The sequence below is a fragment of the Heteronotia binoei genome, chromosome 13, assembly GCF_032191835.1.
Source record: "Heteronotia binoei isolate CCM8104 ecotype False Entrance Well chromosome 13, APGP_CSIRO_Hbin_v1, whole genome shotgun sequence".
Taxonomy (NCBI): Eukaryota; Metazoa; Chordata; class Lepidosauria; order Squamata; family Gekkonidae; genus Heteronotia; species Heteronotia binoei.
Window position 1 is genome coordinate 65,581,704 of NC_083235.1, and position 22,633 is coordinate 65,604,336.

General features: G+C 45.8%; 1 protein-coding gene across 1 annotated transcript in view; it reads left to right on the forward strand.

Moving 5' to 3' along the window:
• The window catches only part of HEATR9 (HEAT repeat containing 9), a 67,546-nt gene that overhangs the window by 7,558 nt on the left and 37,355 nt on the right, over positions 1–22,633 (forward strand). The window contains exons 2-5 of the mRNA XM_060252101.1: positions 6,707–6,756; positions 8,105–8,274; positions 13,372–13,468; positions 19,584–19,640. Coding sequence (XP_060108084.1) covers positions 6,707–6,756; positions 8,105–8,274; positions 13,372–13,468; positions 19,584–19,640 — 374 coding nt within the window. The remainder of the gene's footprint in view (positions 1–6,706; positions 6,757–8,104; positions 8,275–13,371; positions 13,469–19,583; positions 19,641–22,633) is intronic.

Below are 22,633 nucleotides of genomic sequence, written 5' to 3' on the forward strand. Positions count from 1 at the left end.
CAGACCTGACATAAATGTCACTTTGTTGGGCCAGGCCATGGGTACCATAAAATGTAACATGAGGCATTGGAGATATAAACTTTATAAAGGTGATTTCAGATGTTGACTAGCCGATGAATGACAATAGCAGGCTTGATTGGATTAGGTGTGATATGCAGAGGGGTAGTAGGAGTGGAGATATTAGCATTAGTAATGAGACAGGAAACCTAGGTTTCAATTTCATCCAGGAGGATTCAGTCCAGGCAAATGCAAAGAATAAATGGACAAAAGCCTGACACTAGAAATCACAACATTCAGTTGCCGACCTAAGAGTAGCAGTGCTCTTACAAAGGAATTTGAAAAGAAGATTAGAAAGAGAGATTGTTGAATTGTAACTGATAATGAAGGTAAAGGCAATGCATCCTCCTGGACTGAACTGAGAGCTGGTTTCCCTGTCTCATTACCAATGATTTTACTATATTAGGGTTTGTAGAATCTTTCGGGCTCAAGTGCCGTGTTCTACTGGAGAAAGTTTTCCTTCCAGACGTTTTGTTCTCATCTTCGGAGAACATCCTCAGTGGCGTTGCAGCCGGAGCAGGCGTTCTGCCCTTCTTGGCTGCTGTGCATTGAGTGAGGCCAGGGCTATTTCTAGAAATAGCAGCTCTCCAGCAGCCCTGGCATCACTCAATGCACAGCAGCCAAGAAGGTCAGAATGCCTGCTCCGGCTGCAACGCCACTGAGGATCTTCTCCGCAGATGAGAACGAAACGTCTGGAAAAAAAACTTTCTCCAGTAAAACACGGCACTTGAGCCCGAAAGATTCTACAAACCCTAATGATGATGCCAGCTGTGAAAACCTGAAATCTTTGATTTTACTATATATTGTTTTTTTTAATATTGTTTTTTTTAACTTCAATCCTTTATTTTACAGTTTACATGTACAAAAGAAAATTATACATACACTCCAAACCACCACCACCCACCCATCCACACTCAGGAGTTAGGGGGCTTTACCATAACACAATTCCGAATTTTTCATAGAAATTCCCATACTTTTTATCCATACATATACATTATCCCATGTCTTTCTACACTCTTTTAAATTCCCACCTCTTAATCTAATAGTTAACGTGTCCATTTCAGCTGCATCTAACAGTTTGTGTAGAAACTCGTCCCTGTCTGGTATCTTAGAGACTTTCCAATATTGCGCATATAATATTCTCGTGACTGTTAAAATATGCAACAGAAGTTTTAATATTCTTTTTAATATTCTATGTAGTTTTTAGCTGTTGTTAATATTCTATGTATTCTATATTTTTTAATATTCTATGTATTTTTTAGCTGTTGTTAGCTGCCCGGAGCCCATTAGGGGAGGGCGGGATATAAATTTGATAAAATAAATAAATAAATTGAATGTGTGCTATTAACACTTGGCATCTGAAATCACTCCACTCTCCAAGATATAAGGTGTTCCAAGTGTCCTAATTCCTAATCAGGGTCTTTTGGGAAGAAAATAAATCCAGATAGGAACAGAGAAATCCAATCATATAATATTGAGATGGAAGAATGGGAAAAAATTTGGAAACAAAATTTAAAATTAACCAAATCCGCAGTGTTTAAAGAAAATATATACAAGACGATGCACCGATGGTACTTAACACCTGAAAGATTGAGTAAAATATACCCAAAGTATTCCAACAAATGTTGGAAATGCAGAAAAGTAAAGGGGTCCCTCTATCATATCTGGTGGCAGTGTGAATATGCCAAAAAATACTGGGCCCAGATTAATTTCTGGGCACAAAAAATATTACGAATAAGGCTTCAACATACCCCAGAACTATATTTGTTGAATGTGTGTAAAGGGAATCTACTCAGACAAGAGAAAAAAACTGTTGCTGCATATAATAACTGTCGCGAGAATTTTGTACGCGAAATACTGGAAAGTCTCTAAACTGCCAGACAGGGAAGAGTTTTTACAAAAACTCTTTGACGCAGCTGAGACGGACATATTAACTGTAAGATTAAGAGGAGGTAATATACGAGATTGTAGAAAGACATGGGATTATCTATATGTTTGGATAAAAAGTATGGGATTTACCATGAGAAAATCGGAATTGTGTTATGGTGAAGCCTTTTAAGCTCCTTGGGTGGAGGGATGGGTGGTGGTTTGATTGTGTTTATGTTTAATCTAGTAGTGTATATGTAATTGTTAAATAAAGGATTTGTATATTTAAAAAAAAAAATTCAGAATAAGCCAAAATGATTTCCTTAATGTACATTGTGTTTGTCAGAAGAATCCACCTACCCACCCTCCCTACCTCTAAAGTGTGCTTGCACACGAAGGCTTATACCTGGAATAAAACATTGGTGGCATTTCCACAGCCATGGGATGCCAATGTTGTTTTCTCTCTGTTTTTATCCTTGCCCTCCCCTGCTCTCCAAAAGAGGAGGGGCAGCCCTGGAGAAGGAAGCAGAAGCTCTGTGTGTGTGTGCGAGACAGAGAGAGGCTTGTCTTCCTAACCCTCCTGCACAAAGCAGGAAGCAGCCATGGAGCTCTGGGTGTGAGAGAGAGAGAGGGAGAAAGGGCGGGGAGAGGGAAGAATCAGGAAGCAGGAAGCAAAGAGCCACTGAGAGAGCTGTGGGGGAAAACAAGCTACAGTGCAGCTGCAGGAATAAATCATGGAAAGGAAGCAGGAGAAGGAAGTTGTTTTGGCAATGGATTTGAGCCCTCCGTGAGATGGATGTGGCCCATGGGCTGCATGTTTGACACCTCTGCTATAATCAGTCTGAATTCTTCCATAAACCATTTCTATACAATTTTCTTCACACATACACAGTCAATATCAGCCCCCAAAACAATAAGTCCTCAATATACAAATGTTCTTGGTCTTTTTCTTTGGAGCAACTTTCATTTGTGATCCAACTGAGTGAAGAACATAAAATTTCAGATTTTAAAAATACATATAGAGTTCGGTTAAGTTATTAAATGGTGCATTTTTACTATTGTTGTGGTTGCATTTAACACTGTGGTCCCCGTATGTTTGTTCTTAGATTAGAAATAAGTCATACGAGGCCATCTTATAGCAGTAAACTTTGCCAAAAAGGATCTCCTGTCATGAATGGGAAGAAAGTCAAAAGTATGGTCTCAATCAGCAGCTTTATCTTTTAATTCGACTTTCTCTCATAACCAGTGATTTAAACTTTGTTCTTCTTTTGTTAGAGGTTTGATTCTCAGCAAAGAGTCTTTTCCCAAATTTTGTCCATTCATTGATTCCATCTTCCTCCTCTGCCCTGTTGTTAAAATCTCCTAGGATGAGATAGTTCTGTCCTTTAGCCTCCATATAATCTTTCAATTTAGTCCACACTCTCTTGTGTCTAGGCTTATATATAGGTCCATAGAGAGTGCAAATCCTCAGGTGTAGCAGCTCTTTATCAACTCCTTCTCATTCCTTTTCTCGTTCTCTTCTGAATGTCTTCCTATTGATGTTCAAGTCTACAACAAGTAAGTATCTCAGTTCCATGGCACTTTAAACAGTAATGGATTTATAGTGAAATCCTAAACAGAGTTACACTTTATTGCTGCTTAAGATGGTACTGTTTTCATAGGCTAAGCTTTATTAGCCCGTTAGTCTTTGAGATGCCTTGTTTCTTGGTGGGTTTCACTCACAGGCAAATCCAAGAGGGCAACTTAATAGGGTTGCCAACAGCCTGAAGAAAGAATGTGCCACCCCTTTAAGAAGGACTTAATGTGTTAACATTTTAAAGATGATATTATTTGTCTCCATGCCATGAAAAGTTTCAGCTTCCCATTTCCATGTGTTAAGCTTCTATTAAAAGGGAAGGCATATTGGAAACTCTAATGGACAATGCCATCCCAAGAACACTTCTTTGAAGATAGACTTCACAGAACAGATCTCAGTAGGATTCTGAGTAAACTTTAACTCACATAGGGTACTGCAAATAAATGACATAGAATGGTGTGGGACCATGAAGGGATGGGATGTCCAGGGAATCTATTCCTCCTCACACCCATACTCCTTTCCTCCTGTCCTCTACAGGACCAGCTGGAAGAGGCAAGGGCCTTAACAAACTGCCATCATTTCTAGTTCTACAGTTCCACTAGAGAAGGTTCAGAGCACTATCCCTACCCCTAAGAAACTCACTGGAAATTTTGGTTTGTTCAGGCAGCCTGGTGATAAGAACATAAGAGAAACCATGTTGGATCAGGCCAATGGCCCATCCAGTCCAACACTCTGTATCACACAGTGGCCAAAAATTTATATGCAAATGTGTGTGATTCCCCCCTCTCTCCTCCAAAGCATTTAAAGGTATCTTTTAAATGCTTAGGGAGGGAAAGGGGGCGTGCATGCATGTTTGCACTCCAAGCACAAATGCTTGTGATCCCCCTTCCTCTAGGGTTCCCAAGTCCAACCCCAGAAATATCTGGGGACTTTGGGGGTGGAGCCAGGAGACACTGGGGTGGAGCTAGGGGGGAGGAGGGAAACGGCGAGCCGCCCCGTCTCGGAGCAGGCGAGGCTGCTGCCGCCTCTTCTCCGCTCGCCGTGGCTGCTCCTCTGAGATGGGCTCAGCCTGAGCCCATCTCGGAGGAGCAGCCACGGCGAGCGAAGAAGAGGCGGCAGCGGCGCGGCGGCCTCGCCCGCTCCGCTTCTGGGGTGGAATCGGAGGGGGGGGGTGGAGGCGGGCCGGGGGCATGGCGAGCCGCGAGTCTGGGTCCTAGAAGGGCCTGGGTTCGTGGCTCGCCATGCTCCGGGCCTGCCTCGCCCTCCCCTGCGCTGCTGCCGCCTCTTGGCTGCTCCTCCGAGATGGGCTCAGCCTGGGCTCATCTTGGAAGAGCAGCTGCGGTGGGCGGGGAGGGGGCGGCAGCGGCGCGGCGGCCTCGCCCGCTCCGGGATGCGGTGGCTCGCCATGCTCCCCGGCGCCGTTCCCCCTCCCCCCGATTCCGTTTTTTTGGGGAGCGGGGGAAGAGGGTGGAAATCCTGGGGTCCCCCGCCAGGGCGGGAGGGTTGGGAAGCCTACCTTCCTCTCTCCCAAAGCCTTTAAAGGTATCCTTTAAATGCTTTGGGGGGGGGCAGAGGGGGCGGCACACACCTGCAATCAAAGCCACAATCCAAGCCATGCATGACCCCCATCCCCAACATGATGTCATCACCACATTTGGGCTGCCCCACCCCCTCCTGGACCATCCCTCGAAGCCTCCTGCTGGGGATTCAGAGGGACCTGGCAACCCTAGGCCAATATGATTATTCCCATATAGTCACAGGAGAGGGAGGAATCATGCAAGGGCCTGAAGATCCATCCAAACTGCTAAACCAGGGGAGTCAAATGTCCATCCTATGGGCCTTAATTGGCCCACCCAGGGTTTTAATCAGGCCTGTGGGGCTCTTTCCCCCCCCCTCCCACTCCTGTCCCCTCCCCCTTCGACGCTCTGAGACTTCTGAAGTTCCCTGCTCTTTCTGCCTTTACGCAAGGAGTTGTATCCTTGCATATAAAGGGCTGATGTTTTGAGCCACCTTGTTTCTGCTGAATGGACCTGATCTAGTGAGAACTCTAACCTGGGAACCCACAGCCAAAGGGGCATATTACACTGGAGAGCCATTGCCAATCTGAGTAGACTGGGGCCGACGGTGCGGGGGGGGGGGGGGGAGCTTACAATGCCATTCCATTGTTTTCCCATGCTCAGAACATTTTAGATTTTTTAGTTTCTGCTGTGATCCTTGTGATTTTTCTTGAGGTTTTATTTTTAAAATTGCATTGCCAAGTCCCACTATCCCCCCACCTTTCCATTTTAAACAAAATATTGCAAGAGTTTTAAGAATGTTTGAATTTTAAGTTAAAAAAATAACATCTTTCCCTATGAAGAAAGGTTGAAACGCTTGGGACTCTTTAGCTTGGAGAAACGTCGACTGCGGGGTGACATGATAGAGGTTTACAAGATAATGCATGGGATGGAGAAAGTAGAGAAAGAAGTACTTTTCTCCCTTTCTCACAATACAAGAACTCGTGGGCATTCGATGAAATTGCTGAGCAGACAGGTTAAAACGGATAAAAGGAAGTACTTCTTCACCCAAAGGGTGATTAACATGTGGAATTCACTGCCACAGGAGGTGGTGGCGGCCACAAGCATAGCCACCTTCAAGAGGGGTTTAGATAAAAATATGGAGCAGAGGTCCATCAGTGGCTATTAGCCACAAAAAATTTTTGCCACTGTGTGACACAGAATGTTGGACTGGATGGGCCATTAGCCTGATCTAACATGGCTTCTCTTATGTTCTTATCTTTAATGGTGTTTGTCTGTGTCCTTTATAAAGTTTATATCTCTACTTCCTCACATTACATTTTATGACACACATGGCCCGGGCCCACAAAGTCCCATTTGTATCAGATCCGGCCCTCCTAACACATGAGTTCAACACCCCTGTGCTAAATAATACACATTCATCTCACTGTCTTTTGAGATTTTATTGCCCATACTTTGACATAGCTAGGGCTTTTTTTGTAGCAGGAACTCATTTTCATATCAGGCGACACCCCGCTGATGCAGATAATCCTCCAAGAGTTTACAGTAGGCCCTGTAAGTAGAGCCCTGTAAATTCTTGAAGGATTGGTTACATCAGGGGGGGTGTAGCCTAATATGCAAAAGAGTTGCTGCTACAAAAAAACCCCTGGACCTAGCAATAAACTCCTCCTTCTGTCTTCTGTTTTTTTAGAGGCCAGGAAGACTCTAGCCTGCCGGATACCAAAGGACTCCTTCCACCAGGTACAGTTTCTGCTACCAAAATTGGTGTCCAGGGTGGGGCTGAGTTATCAATGGTTTCTGTTGAGTTCTGTATGGGAAGAAGTAAACAACATAAGCCAGGAATGCACAGGAACACATTTTTTTTTTTAGCAGGAATGCACAGGAACACAGTTCCGGCTGTCTTGGCATCAGGGGTGTGTGGCCTAATATGCAAATGAGTTCCTGCTGGGCTTTGTTGTAGAAACAATGGGGCCATCAGGGGTGTAGCTTAATATGCAAATGTGTTTCTGCTGAGCTTTTTCTACAAAAGAAGCCCTGACATAGGGTTGCTAATCCCTGGGTGGGGGCAGGGGATCCCCTGGTTTGGAGACCCTCCCCCCACTTCAGGGTCGTCAGAAAGCAGGGGGAGGGGAGGGAAATGTCTGCTGAGATTTATTCCCATAGAAAATCATGGAGAATTGATCTGCGGGTATCTGGGGCTCTGGGGGGGGGCTGTTTTTTGGAGTAGAGGCACCAAATTTTCAGCATAGCATCTAGTGCCTCTCCCCAAAATACCCCCCAAGTTTCAAAAAGTTTGGAGGGGGTCCAATTCTATGAGCCCCAAAAGAAGGTGCCCCTATCCTTCATTATTTCCTATGGAAGGAAGGAATTGAAAAGGTGTGCCGTCCCTTTAAATGTGATGGCCAGAACTCCCTTTGGAGTTCAATTATGCTTGTCACAGCCTTGATCTTGGCTCCACCCCAATGTATCCTGGCTCCACCCCCAAAGTCTCCTGGCTCCACCCCCAAAGTTCCCAGATATTTCTTGAATTGGACTTGGCAACCCTACCCTGACATAAGCTATGAAAACCTTCTAGGATCCCATAGGCTGTCACATTCTGATACATTGGCAAAGATGAAAGAAAATGCCTAAGGCTATTTTTGTGCTTTGGTATAAACACTCTGAGGTTTGTAGCCACGTTCTAGGGTTGCCAATCCGCTGTGGCCTCCGGCAGGGGACTTTTTAAATTAATCCATCGAGGAAGATTACTAATGCAATCTCACTAACATGGTACCTATCATACCATAGAGTTTTCCCTCCCAAATTGCTAGAGCGTCCAGGAAAACCATAGAGTTCCCTCAGAAATACCTAGAGTGGCCCACGCACGGTGTCACTGGTGCGATGACATCACTTCTGGGTGACATTATTGTGCTGGCAACATTGAGGGAGGTTCCCCCACTGGTCCAATGTGGGCTAGTGGGTTGGGAACCTCCAGAGCGGGAGAACCCCGGCCCGGCCCTACCACATTCTGAAGGAAAATGTATTCTTGATGTTGAAAGCATGTTGTTTACCTTACAATTCTGGTGATTTAAAATTGTTTCTTCTCTAGACTCCTCATATAACATACCCACAATCTCCTTCATTGTGGAGAACATCTACTCCTGCGCCACGTTTTATCCAACCTAGGATAGTTCAGCAGCCTGATTCAGCTAGTTTGAGTCAGCAATGTATATATCGAAAGAAGCTGGAAAAAGAGAAATCCAAGACCCAAAAGAAAAAGTAAGAGATGTAGTGCTGGGTTTCTTGCAGACAAAGCAGGGCAAATTGAATACACTTAGGTAATCCAAATAAAATACTGCAGATTATTCCCTTCAATAATGTCCAAGGAAAAAAGGTAAGCTGCTGGATCAGCCCAGTGGTCCATCTAGGCCAGCACCCTGTTTCGCAAAATGGCTGATCAGTTGCCCCAGAGGGCCAGACAAACAGGGCAAAGAGTCCAAAGCCTTCCCGTGACAGTACGTCCTGGCACAGCTATTCAGAAGTTTACTGCCTCTGAATATGGAGGTTCTCTTCAGTATCCATGGCTATTAGCCATTGATGGACTTGTCACCATTAATCTTTTTGATTAGAATGCAGTCCAAGCATTTTATAACACCACCTGGCTATTCAATTCAAGGTCCAGCTCTCATCAGTGCTATTTTCCTTCAATCCAAGCCTCATGGCCAACATTTTCCCCTTTGTGCCACTGGCCTGCAGGTCTAATTTTTTTAAATCAGCTGTTTTTAAAAAACTGTAATTCTGAAGACTTGACGGCACTCTTTCCAATAGAGTTGATCAGCCTCCCAGCGCACCCTGGAATTCTCCTGGAATTACAACTAATCTCCAGACTACAGAAATCATTTCCTCTGGAGGGAATGGCAACTTTACATATCTCCCCTCCCCCATTTTTCTCACTCTTCTCTCCAGATTCTGTTTTCCCCAGGCACTGCTTCAAATCTCCAAGAATGTCCAAACAGCCAGAGTCTCAACGCCCTCTCTTCCAAAGGAAGAATGCCAATTGTTGCCATTTCCTCCTGCCCACTGCAGGCCACTGTTTTGACTTCTGTCCACTGATTTGGGTTCACTGATGTCCAGGAACAAAATGGAGGGGGGCTAAGTGGGCTGGAGTGGGAAGGGGAGTCTGGGTCATTATCTGCCTATGTCAAAAAATTTTGTATAGCACCAACTATTGAGTTTTAAGTTATTATTAAGTGTTATCGTTTTAAAATTGTAACTTAAATTGTTCTTTAAAATGACTGTTAGCTGCCCCGAGACCACTTGCGGAGTGGGTGGCATATAAATCTAAGGTAAATAAAATAAAATAAAATAAATATGTAATCAATCATTCAATTCTTTTTAACTCAGGAAACAGCAGGGGGATTTCAACACTACCTGCGATTCTTTCATGAACTTTTCAGGTGCTATTATCCTGTATTATGAAGCTTCGCTCTTTGCCAAGATTTCATCTGAGACCTAAGCTTCTGTCTTCCAGTTAGAACCCCCCTTTCCTTTCTCATGAGTATTTGCCCAAATGTTTGTCTTGGACACCTGATCTTGTTGCTTCCTCCAACACCCAGCAGATGGTGCTAACATATCACAGATTTTTTTATGTTTGCCTTCAGGGATAACTGAGACTACTGGGTATTTACAATGGAGATTGAACTGTATCCTCTGTGGATATCTTGTTAGTGTTTTGCATTCCACTGACCCCTCAGACTTCAAGAATAACAGAGTACCCAAACTCCACTGCACTGGAAAAAAAAATAAAATAAAACTCTAGAACGCACTCTACACAATAGCTTTCATTAGGATTAACCAAAACAGTGTGCAAATTTTAGGGTCAGGATTAACACAGAGCAGTCTGCAAGCTTTCGAGTTCTGGAGAACTCTTCTTTAGTTTGAATGTTTATAGAGTGTAGCTCCACGACTGCTGGCTGTTTTAATGATGTATAGTTATAACAAATGTTTGATTTTAATTATATATTGTGAAATGTTAATTTAAAGTGTAATTTTATACTTTTATGTTAGTTTTATATATGTTGTAAGCCGCCCTGAGCCACTCGGTGGGAAGGGCGGGATATAAATCCCAGATAAAAAAAATAAAATAAAAATGTTACCAAAAAAGGGGGGGGGGAGGAAAATACTTCAGTACATGGTGTTTTGGTTAGTTTGCAGATCAGCTGTAATTCTATGAGAACTTTAGCCCCTCACCTGGAGGCTTGGCACCCTGAGCTCAGGCACCAACAGATCTGTGTTACTTGGCTGCATTAAACAACAACTGCCCCTCTGAAATGATTATCATGTGCTGCAATTATTAATTCATGACCATTTCAATTGTTTTTCAAGACTGTAAACTACATACATATTATATTTTACACCTGTCTACCATGAGGCCTTTTAATAAGCTGTGAGTTCACGCTGCCTGGGAATTCAACTGGAGAGCCAGTTTGGTGTAGTGGTTAAGTGTGCAGACTCTTATCTGGGAGAACCGGGTTGGATTCCCCACTCCTCCACTTGCACCTGCTGGAATGGCCTTGGGTCAGCCGTAGCTCTGGCAGAGGTTGTCCTTGAAAGGGCAGCTGCTGTGAGAGCCCTCTCCAGCCCCACCCACCTCACAGGGTGTCTGTTGTGGGGGAGGAAGGGAAAGGAGATTGTGAGCCACTCAGATTCTTTGGAGTGGAGGGCGGCATATAAATCCAATATCTTCTTCTTCTTCAATTCCAGGTGCATGGGGTCCCCCCATTTTGGGCTGGGAAAGCAGGACCCCTTTCTCCCTGTGTTCCACAGCCCCAGTTTGACTTGAGGCCCTGCACACTGGAGAACTGAGTTTCCAGTGGGAAACTCAGATCAGGTATCTGATGAAAACTGCTTGTTGCAATATGTGTAAAATTCAATGCGTAGTTAGGCCCTTTTAAATGTGTCAGATAATGTGAAGACATTGCATTTGGCTTTTATTCAAGTAAGTGTTCAACTTACGGTTGTGTAAAACTTTCAAGTGGCTATTTAAAACATCTTGCATTATAGTTCTAGCATTTCTCACAAAATGAAAAAAAAAATCCAGGTTCAGCAGATAAAGAGTAAATTTTCTATAAATGCATGATGTTTTGGTACTGGTCAGCTCTATCTATAGCTATTCCTCCATTTTTACCAGTTTGGGTACTTGCCACTACTTGGGTGCGGCCAGACGTTTGTGGCGACACAGCTCCGTCTCGCTGACGGATTAAATGTGTTCGTTCAGACATCCACATCTGGCAAACGAGCGTGATCCAGCGTCATTCCGACTTGCTGCAGATCAGTGCCGCATTAATTTGACACCACAGAAAGTCCGGCCCTTTTTCAAAACAGCGACACAAGATCGGCTTTTTGTTGTTTGGACAGCTCACACGCGATACTGCCTCCCACCTTGCTTTTGAAAAAAAGCTTCAGCAGACATGCGCATTGCCAGATCATCCGGGAATCTGAGATGATGCTTCTGCTTCTCCAATCAACACAGGATCGGAGTGGGGGGGGGGAACGTTATCCCACTTTTCAGAACAGGAAAAAAAATCTTTCTTTTCAATGTGAGGATTTCAAGATATCATTGTCACTGCCAATTTCTAGAAAAATAATTCCTGCCAGTGCCTTGGTTTGGATCGGCAACGTTAATTCCGGAAACTTTCCCCCTTCCCCCCTGCCACTAAAGCAATGTTTGATTTCCCAGCTCCAAGCAGTTGGGCGCATGATCAATGGACCCCCCCCTCCCAGAAATCACCATCACCGTGTGATCGATCAACTGCTTTTCACTAACGGGACCAACTCTTTATATGACCGTTCATGTGAACGCTGCAACATCGGATTTTTCTGCCCCGGTCCAGAAAAAAGCTCTTCTGTCTCGCTTTAAGTGGTCCGTCTGGCCGCACCCCTTGATTAATAAATAGTGTTACTATTAGAGTGTGTTAGCAGCAGTGCACATGACTCACATCTGTTTTGGCCCTAGTGGAAGCCAGGCTGAAACACATATTCAGGGGGCTTCATGGACTGTATTGAGCTCATTGCTCTTCACTCTAATGCTTCTGTCATGCCATTGCAACACACAGCCCAAAATAGCGCAGACACTCTCTCCATTTTTAGTCTCATGATAACCCAAGAACTAGTGAAAAGGCAAAATAGGATTTGATTTTGAGCCACTCTGGCCAGGCATCTCTGTTGCCTGGGGAGTGTCGTGAGAGCAGCGCCATGGAGCACCAAGATTAAATCAGGATGCTTTGTCTGTCATGTGAAACCATCGTTATGACTAGCTGTGGTCAATAAACTAACTTCTAATGATGGTTTCAGATCCTGGTTTGGTGCATTATAGCTGATTATAGTTTGGGAAATGGCTGCACTCTGATGATCACATCAGCCGTAGCTAGCTTGATGAAACCAAGCTGCTGCCTGTTTTCAACTCAGTGGAGTAGATTGCAAAATAGGTAGTCACTTATCTGTACCATACCCTTTTTTAGTGCAATGTAACTAACAGCACCAATCTGACAATAATGTTAAATTAAGAAATAAATCTCAAGTTGAAAAAGCATGTACACAAATCACTTGCCATATAAAACCACATCCTGCAAATGTTTGTCTGGATTGGCTCCAAGCTGATGATGATATTGATGATGATATTGGATTTCTATCCCGCCCTCCACTCCAAAGAGTCTCAGAGCGGCTCACAATCTCCTTTCCCTTCCTCCCCCACGACAGACACCCTGTGAGGTGGGTAGGGCTGGAGAGGCCTCTCACTGCAGCTGCCCTTTCAAGGACAACCTCTGCCAGAGCTATGGCTGACCCAAGGCCATTCCAGCAGGTGCAAGTGGAGGAGTGGGGAATCAAACCCGGTTCTCCCAGATAGGAATCTGCACACTTAACCACTACACCAAACTGGCTGACGTGTTCTTCTTACAAGCAAGGCAACACAGAAGTAACAGCTTTGAAAGAAGACAAAAGTTAGAATAAGCTTCTGGAAGTGATATTTGTGATATGGGGGTTTGTCTATATACAGCTGTTAAGGTCATAGTATTCATGGGAAGGAAGGTGACTCCTGATCACCTAGAATGGAAGTTAGATGATGGGAACAAAAGTCAAGGCATCACTTGCAGGTTTGGTATGCCTGATCAATGATGAAGGGGCTGGCATGATAACATGATAGGGGTGAAATCACTGAGGCACAAACAAGCCCCCCCCCCCCCGCTGTATTTTCAGCCACCAGACTAGAATAACGTGGATCTGGGTTGCTGTCAGCTCCAAGACTTATCCAGTCTGAGTTGTATACTGAAAAGCAACTTGTAAACAACTTGTAATGGTCTCTGTTCTCTCCTCCAGGTCTGACTTTTACCTCTCAAAGTTTGTCAGGCTAGCAAAGATTAAACAAAAAGAGTTTTACCTATGGAATGAGAAGCTGCAACCAGAAAGGCTAAAGGTCAGAAGAAGGCATCAGTCAAATTCCAGTTTAAGAATCTTAGCTTTATTGTTTAACCTGACATTCTTCCTTGCCCACATATGGGGAACCTTTTTTTGATGGGTGAAGGATGCAGAGCTTTTTATTTACCACATGGCTCATGGTCCCCCCTATCCAAAAGACTGCCCCCCTTTTTCCATGAAAGATTTTTTCTCACATTTATAGGGTTATTATTGTATTTTTTATGGGAAATGGGTGAGCTTTTTTTTTTTTTTAAATCCTTCTAGGGTGGGAGAGGAAGAAAGCTGCTCTTGTGTTCTGCCCTAGAGATTCTTCAACACTTGCCAGCTTCACTTGCTCCTTGCCAACCCCTCCCCCCCCCCCCGTCACTAGCAGGGAGCCAGCCAATCAATGGTCTGTTTATTGGACCACTTCTCATGTGTAGCATAGTACAGCACAGTGCCCCCTCCCCCAGACTACTGTTCTCTACATCAGGGATGGCTAATGGTAGCTCTCCAGATGGTACCATCTGTACCAGTTACCGCTAGGCAGCTACATCAGTGGTCCCCAACCTTTTTGGCAACAGGGACCAGCAGGGTGGGGGAACCGCAGAGTGGGGGAACTGAATTTGGCCACCCCCCCCCCGCCGCCCCCTCCTCCTCCCTCCGTGTTTATTATGTTAAGCCAGGAGAAGTGTCTTCCTGGCTCTTTAAAAGCTCACCTCCCCGCCACACAGCAGCAGCGGCGAGCGATCCGCTAAACAAGCGGCACTGCCTTTGCCTCCGGAGGCAAGGGCAGCGTGGCTTGTTCAGCGGTGGCTGGCGGCTGCTGCTGCCGGTTTCGCCCTTGGATCAGCTGCTGCCGCGGGGGAGAGAGGTGAGGTTTTGAAAAGCCGGGAAGGCGCTTTCCCAGGCTTCACATAATAAACACAGAGGGGCTGTGATCACACATGCTGAATAATGCAGTTTCAATCCACTTTCAATGCAGTTTTAAACTGGATTTTGCCAGTTCACCCAAGTAAAATCCAGTTGGAAAGTGCATCGAAGCTGGATTGAAACAGCATTACTTAGCATGTGTGATCACAGCCGGGGAGGAGGAGGCAACGCAGGAGGCTGCAGGGCACTGCGAGGGGGCGGGGGGTGGGGCTCAGCTGGCGGCCCGGTTGCTGACGGGTCATGGACTGGTATCAGTCTGGGACCCGGTGGTTGGGGACCGCTGAGCTACATGATGCCAGCACTGCAGTGTGAGGCTTCGCCCGCGGACAGCCGTAGCAGTCAGGCAGAAAGTTCCCAACAGCCCTGCTCTGCTATGCCATTGCTCCGTCCTGTTCATGCCTAAGCGCATCGTCCCAACTGCTGCATGTGTTTCCAACAGAAATTACATTTGTAGTATGCTGACATACAGAGGTCTCCTGAATAACAAAGGAGGAAGAGGCAAGTGGAAGAGGATTATTTAAGCCTTCTCTTCCCTCTGCAATTTATTCCTGCCAGGCCATCCCACCCCCCACCCCCCCCATTTGGTTTCCTTCTACTCTTGAAGCCTTGTTGTAGGGAATGTGGGGAAAGGCCACCAGGGAGACGAAACAAGAAGCAGTGGAAGTATCCATTGTATATTACTTTCCTGTTACAAGTGCCCCCATTCTACCATTCACAGCAAGTTGTATTTTCTGTGATTGATTTATTTACTTCATTTAGACTTAATTCTTCTCCCCAAGGGGGAGCCAAAGTGGCTTGCATTGCTCTCCTTCCCTCCATTTTATCCTAACAACAACTCTGTGAACCAAGTTAGGATTCAGACTGTATGACTGGCCCCAGGCCGCACAGCAAGCTTCTATGGCAGAGTCGGGATTTGAACCTGGATCTCATAGATGCTAGTTTGAACTTGCCTCTTAAGCAGCTCCAGCTCCACTTCCTAGGGACCAGATACCAAGGTCTAGTGTTGGCCCTCAAGTCATAGTTTGAATTAGGGTTGCCAGCCTCCAGGTGGGGCCTGATGGTCTCCAAGAATTACAATTGATCTCTAGATGACATAGATAATTTCCCTTGGAAAAACTGACTGCTCTATGAACCCTGCTGGCCTGGAACCAATATAAACCCAGTTGCCAATGCCAACGTCACTGCTACACAAAACACAAAACTGACTGCTTTGGTGCATTGTATGACATTGTGTTCTGCTGAAGTCTCTCCTCTCCCCAAATCACACTTTCCCTCAGGGTTCATCCTCATTTCTCCAGATTTCCCAACCCAGAGCTGGCAACCACATTTTGAATGTCCCTGAGTTAGACTGAAAAAGTGAGGGAGACAGAGGAAAAAGGGAAATCCTTTGCTGTGGGAGATGGTTGAAGCATGTAGAAGGTGCAGGATCTCTCTCTCTCTCTGGATCTGAAGGGGGGTCCTAGATCTAGTCTCTGGTAAGGGTGCTTTCCCCCCTCTCTACTGTTCTCTACATCAGGGATGGCCAATGGTAGCTCTCCAGATGTTTTTTTTCCTACAACTCCAATCAGCCCCAGCCATTGGCCATGCTGGCTGGGGCTGATGGGAGTTGTAGGCAAAAAAATCTGGAGAGCTACCGTTGGCCACCCCTGCTCTACATGTATATTGTAATGCTATCTTTTCCCAAGCGAACCATCCTGTGTTAGTTTTAGCCCCTGGAGGTTCTCACTTGGGGTGTGCAAAAAAAATAATAATTCGGAATTAATCAGATTTGGAAATATACGGGGCCAAAAAATTTGGAATACCATATATTTCCAAATACAGGTACTCGGAATAGCCTTATAGATGGTAGATGTGTGGCTATTTCCGAATATATGGCCCCATTATACCCTATGGCCATTGAAATCAATGGCAAAATAGGGTACATTGGAAGCCACCTGGAGGGGAGCGGGTTTGAGGGAGAGCCCCCAAATTTGCAGGAGACCTGCAGGGGACTCTCCCCTACAAACCCCCCAAGTCTCAAAAAGATTGGGCCAGGGGGTCCCATTCCAGGGGCACCCAAAGAGGGTGCCCTATCCCACCATTATACCCTATGGGCCATTGAAACCCTATCCCACCATTATACCCTATGGGCCATTGAAATCAATGGCAACATAGGGCATAATTAGAGGCTACTGGGGAGTTTGAGGGATAGCCCCCAAAACTGCAGGGAACCCGCAGGGGACTCTCCCCTACAAAACCCCCAAGTCCCAAAAAGATTGGGCCGGGGGGTCCAATTCCTGGGGTACCCAAAGCCAAACCTAACTTCACACCAGAGAATCTCTATAGGACCCAAATGTACTACATCCATCTATCTACTCTATGAACCCTGCTGGCCTGGAACCAATATAAACCCAGTTGCCAATGCCAACGTCACTGCCACACAAAACGCAATCTGCTCAAGGCCTGCTCTGCAGACCTGGCTGCAGAAACCCAGATGCCAGCTCTCCAGCCCTGCCCCAAACAACGCGGGGAGAGCTGAACAAGCATGCTGGTTCTGGGTCTCTCACCCAGGTGCCAGCTTCCCTGCCACAGAACACATAATCTACAGATGCCAGCTCTCCAGCCCTGACCCAAACAACACAACTCTCAAACAAGAGAAGCGGTGGACCACACCTACCTCCACATCATTCAGTATCTGACACAAAGCAAAAAGCATTTAGACTTACCTTGAGTGATGGATGGTTGGCTGGTCCAGGCTCTTTTGCGTTACCCAGGGTGCACCACGAGGAGGCAAGCCAGAGTTGCACTCCAAATTAGGAAGATCACTGGGAGGGCCTCAGATTGTGTGAGAGAAAGAGAACCATTCCTTCTCTCTCAGCTCAGCAGCAACACACCAGTTATCACTGTCCCATTAGAGGGACCTCAGCATTGGTATGGCTGCTGGCTGCCTGTCATCATCACTGGCACCTCCCTCTTTCTTCCTCCTGCCCCTGAAATAAAAACCTGGGTTATCCTGGCTGGGCCTGTGGGTGCTGTCAGTTACAATGACCCTTTCAATATTATTAGGCATGTGTGGATGGGGACTGGGGAAATTTGGATTGCTTTGCAGATTTTAAATCAGCATTCACTTTTAGTTGGGGGATGGTTGAGGGGAGGGGATGCACTGGTGGAGGGGATGCACTGCCAATCAATTTGTGAGTGAGTTTTTGGGCTGTCTTTGGACTCTAGTCTATTTTTAGTGGGAGAGCGTTTTACAACCACCTTCCAAACGCGAGCCAAGAGAGGATGCAGGCACAAGTAGGTGCTCACTCAATTAACTCTCAAAGTCTATGTTTGGGGAGCCAAACAGAGGCAAGTTGACCTTGAGGAAGATCAACTGCTCAACTGTCCAGGGTTGCAGGCGATTGCGATGTGGGCAGACAATGTCGCCCGTATGCGAAAAGACACACTTGCTCTGCACGCTTGTCGGTGGGCATGGGAGGAACGCCTTGGCCACAGAGGAGACGGCCAGCCAGATCCCCTGCTTCGTGACCCAGTAGTCCAAAGGAGACGTTTCCTGCGACTCGTTGGGCTCCGAAAGATAGTCCCTCACCATCGCATCACCTGTCTCCGCTCTCAGGGGCCTACCGATGAGTGACATCTCAGGACTCTTCGTGGCGTGGGTCTGGTGGGAAACACTGCCTAGCCGGGGAGATTGGGGATGAACAGCAGTGGAAGTGGCAGATGAGCTGCTTCCACCCCCCTCCTCCTCAGTTACCGGCACTGGGCCCACCCTGACTCTGCAACGCTCAACCTTCTGGGAGAGCTCGTCTCGCCAGCGATCGAGCTCGTTGGCCCGCTCTGCGACTGTGCCCTTAAGGCACGGGTCTAACATGGTTGCCATTATGTAGACCTTATCCTGGGTGAAAGTCTGAAAGCAGGCCTCAAGCCCTTCCTACAGCCTAACAACCAGGGCGTGCACCACTGGAAGGACGTCTGCACAGCCTTGAGCTGGCACTAGAAATGAGGCCAGGTCCTCACGGGTCATGTGGACCATGAGGACAACCAGTGTGATGCTTGCTGTGTCAGATGAGAGCATTTCTGTGTGGGTCTTGAATAGGCTTCCCAAATCCCCCGCCTGGGTGGGGGACCCCCGATTTGGAGCCTCCTCCCCCCGCTCGGCAAAAATCCAGAAAAAATCCAGAAATTGTAGGCCCAAACAAAAATCCAATGACAATAAAAATGAAATAAAAAAAGAATGCAAACTTTTGAGCTCTCCTGAACTCTTCATCAGATTGGATGTTAACATAAACAAACAAAAAGAGGGTGTGGAGTTAACAAAAATGTTTCAGAATGTGATTATACGCTTCTGTCTGCATCTTTTGTAGGCCATGGCTGTAGGCTTCATTAGGTAAGGTGAAGCTAGTATCAAACTGTATCTTCGTTTTATGGTGCAAGGAAGAAAAATGGCAACATTTGAAAATATACCTGTAGTTAATCACCTTTTTCTCTAGTGAGAAATGGAGCACAGACATGGATTCTCTCTGCCCAAAGAACAACAATTTAGATCTGTTGGTCTTAACAAGACGTAATAGCGGTGGCGGCTACAAGCATGGACAGCTTCAAGAGGGGAATGGATAAACATATGGAGCAGGGGTCCATCAGTGGCTATTAGCCACAGTGTATTGTTGGAACTCTCTGTCTGGGGCAGTGATGCTCTGTATTCTTGGTGCTTGGAGGGGGCAACAGTGGGAGGGCTGCTGGAGTTCTGGCCATGCTGGTTGACCCTGATGGCACCTGGGTTTTGGCTACTATGTGACATAGTGTTGGACAAGATGGGCCATTGGCCTGATCCAACATGGCTTCTGTTATGTTCTTATGTGACACAGAGTGTTGGACAAGATGGGCCATTGGCCTGATCCAACATGGCTTCTCTTATGTTCTTCTGTGACACAGAGCGTTGGACTGGAGGGGCCATTGGCCTGATCCAACATGGCTTCTCTTATGTTCTTATGTATGTATCAAAAGTCCACATCACTTCCCAGAGAACTGAAGAAGTGAAGTCAAAATCTAAAGAAGCGAGCAGTGACTCACCAAAGCTCATACCCAACTGCAAATGTTGTTAGTGTTTAATGTGCTACTGGAGGCTTACTCTTTTCTACTTATGAGAGAACGGTAAACTATTATAGAAATTTTCATTCTCCTGTTAAATAACATCTGCACTCTTTATTTGTGGCTTGCAGGTACTCATCAAGAATTTAACTTCCTCTGTTGAACCTGAACAACTCTATGCCGCTCAGGTGAAGTAATACTTTCCTCTGAATTTGGTCCTGGCCACTGCAAAGCCTTTTATTCTTTCATCGTATGGGAATAATACTTATTTTTTTTATTAAAAAATGAAAGTGGAAGTTATCATGGGGCTCTTCTGCATTCACACTTTCATTGCTTGTGTGTCCCTATTGCTTCAGGTCCCCCCCCCCCCCGCCCCAACATTGCTGTATGTCTAGCATAAATTCTGTTGTGATTTAACATTGAAGTAACCACTAGAGGGAGGAAAACTCATACAGGAAAGACCTTCTCCTGGAGGAGCCTGTGGTTGGCAAATGGTTACCGCCTTGGAACAGCCACTTCCAGAGGAACACGTAAGCTGTGGACCTTCCTGAGGTGGGGGCCTCGTTCCAGGGATGGAAGTAAATGTGGCTCTTTTGATTAATGATAACTGGAAACGTGGCTGTTCATGAGATAGAGTGAGTAGCAGTGCTTCAAAGATTCAGATCCGTTGTGTATGTATCAAATGAAACATTGCAGGAACCTTGTTTCTCATCTTTGAGTTTCTTTAAGGATGATGTATTTATTATTATTTTGTATTATCCCATGAATTCAGGCCACTTTGTAGCACTTTAGTCCAACTCTTCTCTGGCTCCCAAGGAGCTTGTAATTAAGTATTTGACCAAGAGAAACAAAGGAGTACAAATGGGGAAAAGATTGCTTTTCTTTTGCCCATTAATTTTCTTCTCCCCAAAGCAAAGCCTGTCGCTTCTTTGTAGTTCTAATTCTCTCTTACTGCTAAGACCATGTGATATAGTTTGTACTTATGATATTGTTTAATCTGATGTGGTTCATTTAATGTGGTTTTAATGTTGTAATCCACCCTGATCCCACTTGCGGGATAGGGTGGAGTATAAATTGAAAAATTAAATTAAAATTTAAATAAACACCTCTCTTGTTTTCGCTAAAAAAAGTTTTAACTGGTCCTTAAATAGTTTTGCCAATAGATCTGGAGAAAAATAGAGGTTTGATGGGACGTTATTTCCCAAGTGATATTATTTACCTCCATGCCATGAAAAGCTTCAACGGCCCATTTCTACACATTAAACCTTTTATTAAAGAGACATTTGGTGCATTCACACTACACTAGATAATGCATTTTACATCCAAATATTTGCTATTCTTATATAGTAAAAACCTGGATGTAAAATGCGTTATTTAGTGTAGTGTGAACGCACCAATTGTCCTGCAGGCCAGTGGGCAAACTTACATAGAGCTTGCAATGAAAGAGAAGGGTCCACGGCTTGCTTGACTGAGTAGCCGTAACAAGTAGAGATGGCAGAAATTCATGACTCATTCTTCTTTTGCTTAGTGGGCTCATTGGTTCTAAATGGTCTGCGGGAGAGTAGAAGCTACCCAGCAGGAACTTGTGAAGCAGCAGGTGGAATGACACTGATTCTAAAACTAACAGTACAGGAAAAAGAACTTGCATAAGATATAAATAAAACCAAATAAGAATGTGATGGTTTTCCAGATTTTTAGCAAGGATGTCAAGAAAGGCTTTAGGTTTAAGTGTGTCTGTACTATATGCAACCTGTCTCTTTAAGAGACAGGCTTAAACCTGAATAGAACTCCCTTCACATGTGTGTGTCTTCTAGCATATACTAGTGAGAACTGGGTTCTTCCTAGTTGGGACTTCAGCCATTGCTAAATCTACGTTGTTCCCTGTCTTGCTGTTCTGCATATTAAAGAAGGGTTTTTTTTGAAGACATCCTGACTGCTACAACTTTGTGGCCTTAGGCCAGACCATTTACCCACCTTCACAGTAAGGGAGGAGCTAATCACCACAGTGTCCTTCCATTTTAAAGTCCAGTGAGCAAATGTTACCATAGAGACCTGGTTGCAAAGGAATAGATGATGAAGCATAGATTATGTCAGGTTTATGCATTCTCATATCATCAAATTCCCAGCTCAGAGAAGAAGAGAAAAGGGAGCACAGAATCTGTTATGGGTGAAGGGAATAAGTGATTCAGATTTGAGTTTTCAGCTGAAACCAGTTCATTGCTTCACCTGCAGGCAATAGGATTCCCAACCCCCCCCCCCCCCGCCCTGCCGGGGGACCCCTGAATTAGCAGCCTCATCCTCCGCTCTCCAAAAATGTGGAGGCGGGGGGGTGGGGGGGAAACGGCTCGGTGTCTCTTTCCCTGCCTGCCTTCCTCCCTTGCAAGCTTTAGGCTTCTCCCTTCCTCCGGGTCACAAAGACCCGCCCACCGCCGGCCTGCTATTCGCTCCAGTCCGGCCTCCCTTCACGAGGTGCACGCTGGGACTCGTAGTCCTTGCGTCCTCTCTGGCTGCCACAGGCGTCTTCTCGGGGAGTCTGGCCGGAGGAGGGGGGGGAGCTCCGCCCCCAGAGGACCATGTGCATTTCTACCTCCGGAGGCTTCAGTCGCTGATTGAAAGGCTTCCTCTTGGGATGGGGTGTCTGTGTTACTTTGAAGAAGTTGGCAGCAACTCGTGACTAGAGAGGCCAGTCCCCCTTCAGTGTTGCTAGAAATGGGGGGGGGGGGGGAAGACTGCTGAGTACTTCATTATTCTCTATGTGGAGATCGATTCTCATAGGGTATAATGGAGAATTGATCTGGAGGTTTCGGGGGCTCTGCAGGCACTGTTTTTTGAGGTAGAGGCACCAAACTTTCAGTATAGTATCTAGTGACTCTCCCCAAAGTATCCCCCAGGTTTCAAAACGATTGGACCATGGGGTCCAATTCTATGAGCCGCAAAAGTAGGTGCCCCTATCCTTCATTATTTCCTATGGAAGGAAGACATTTAAAAAGGTGTGCGGTCCCTTTAAATGTGATGGCCAGAACTCCCTTGGAGTTCAATTATGCTTGTTACAGCCTTGTTCCTGGCTCCACCCTGATGTCCCCTGGCTCCACCCCCAAAGTCTCCTGGCTCCACCCCCAAAGTCCCCAGATATTTCTTGAATTGGACTTGGCAACCCTAGCAGGCAATCTTAGATAATACT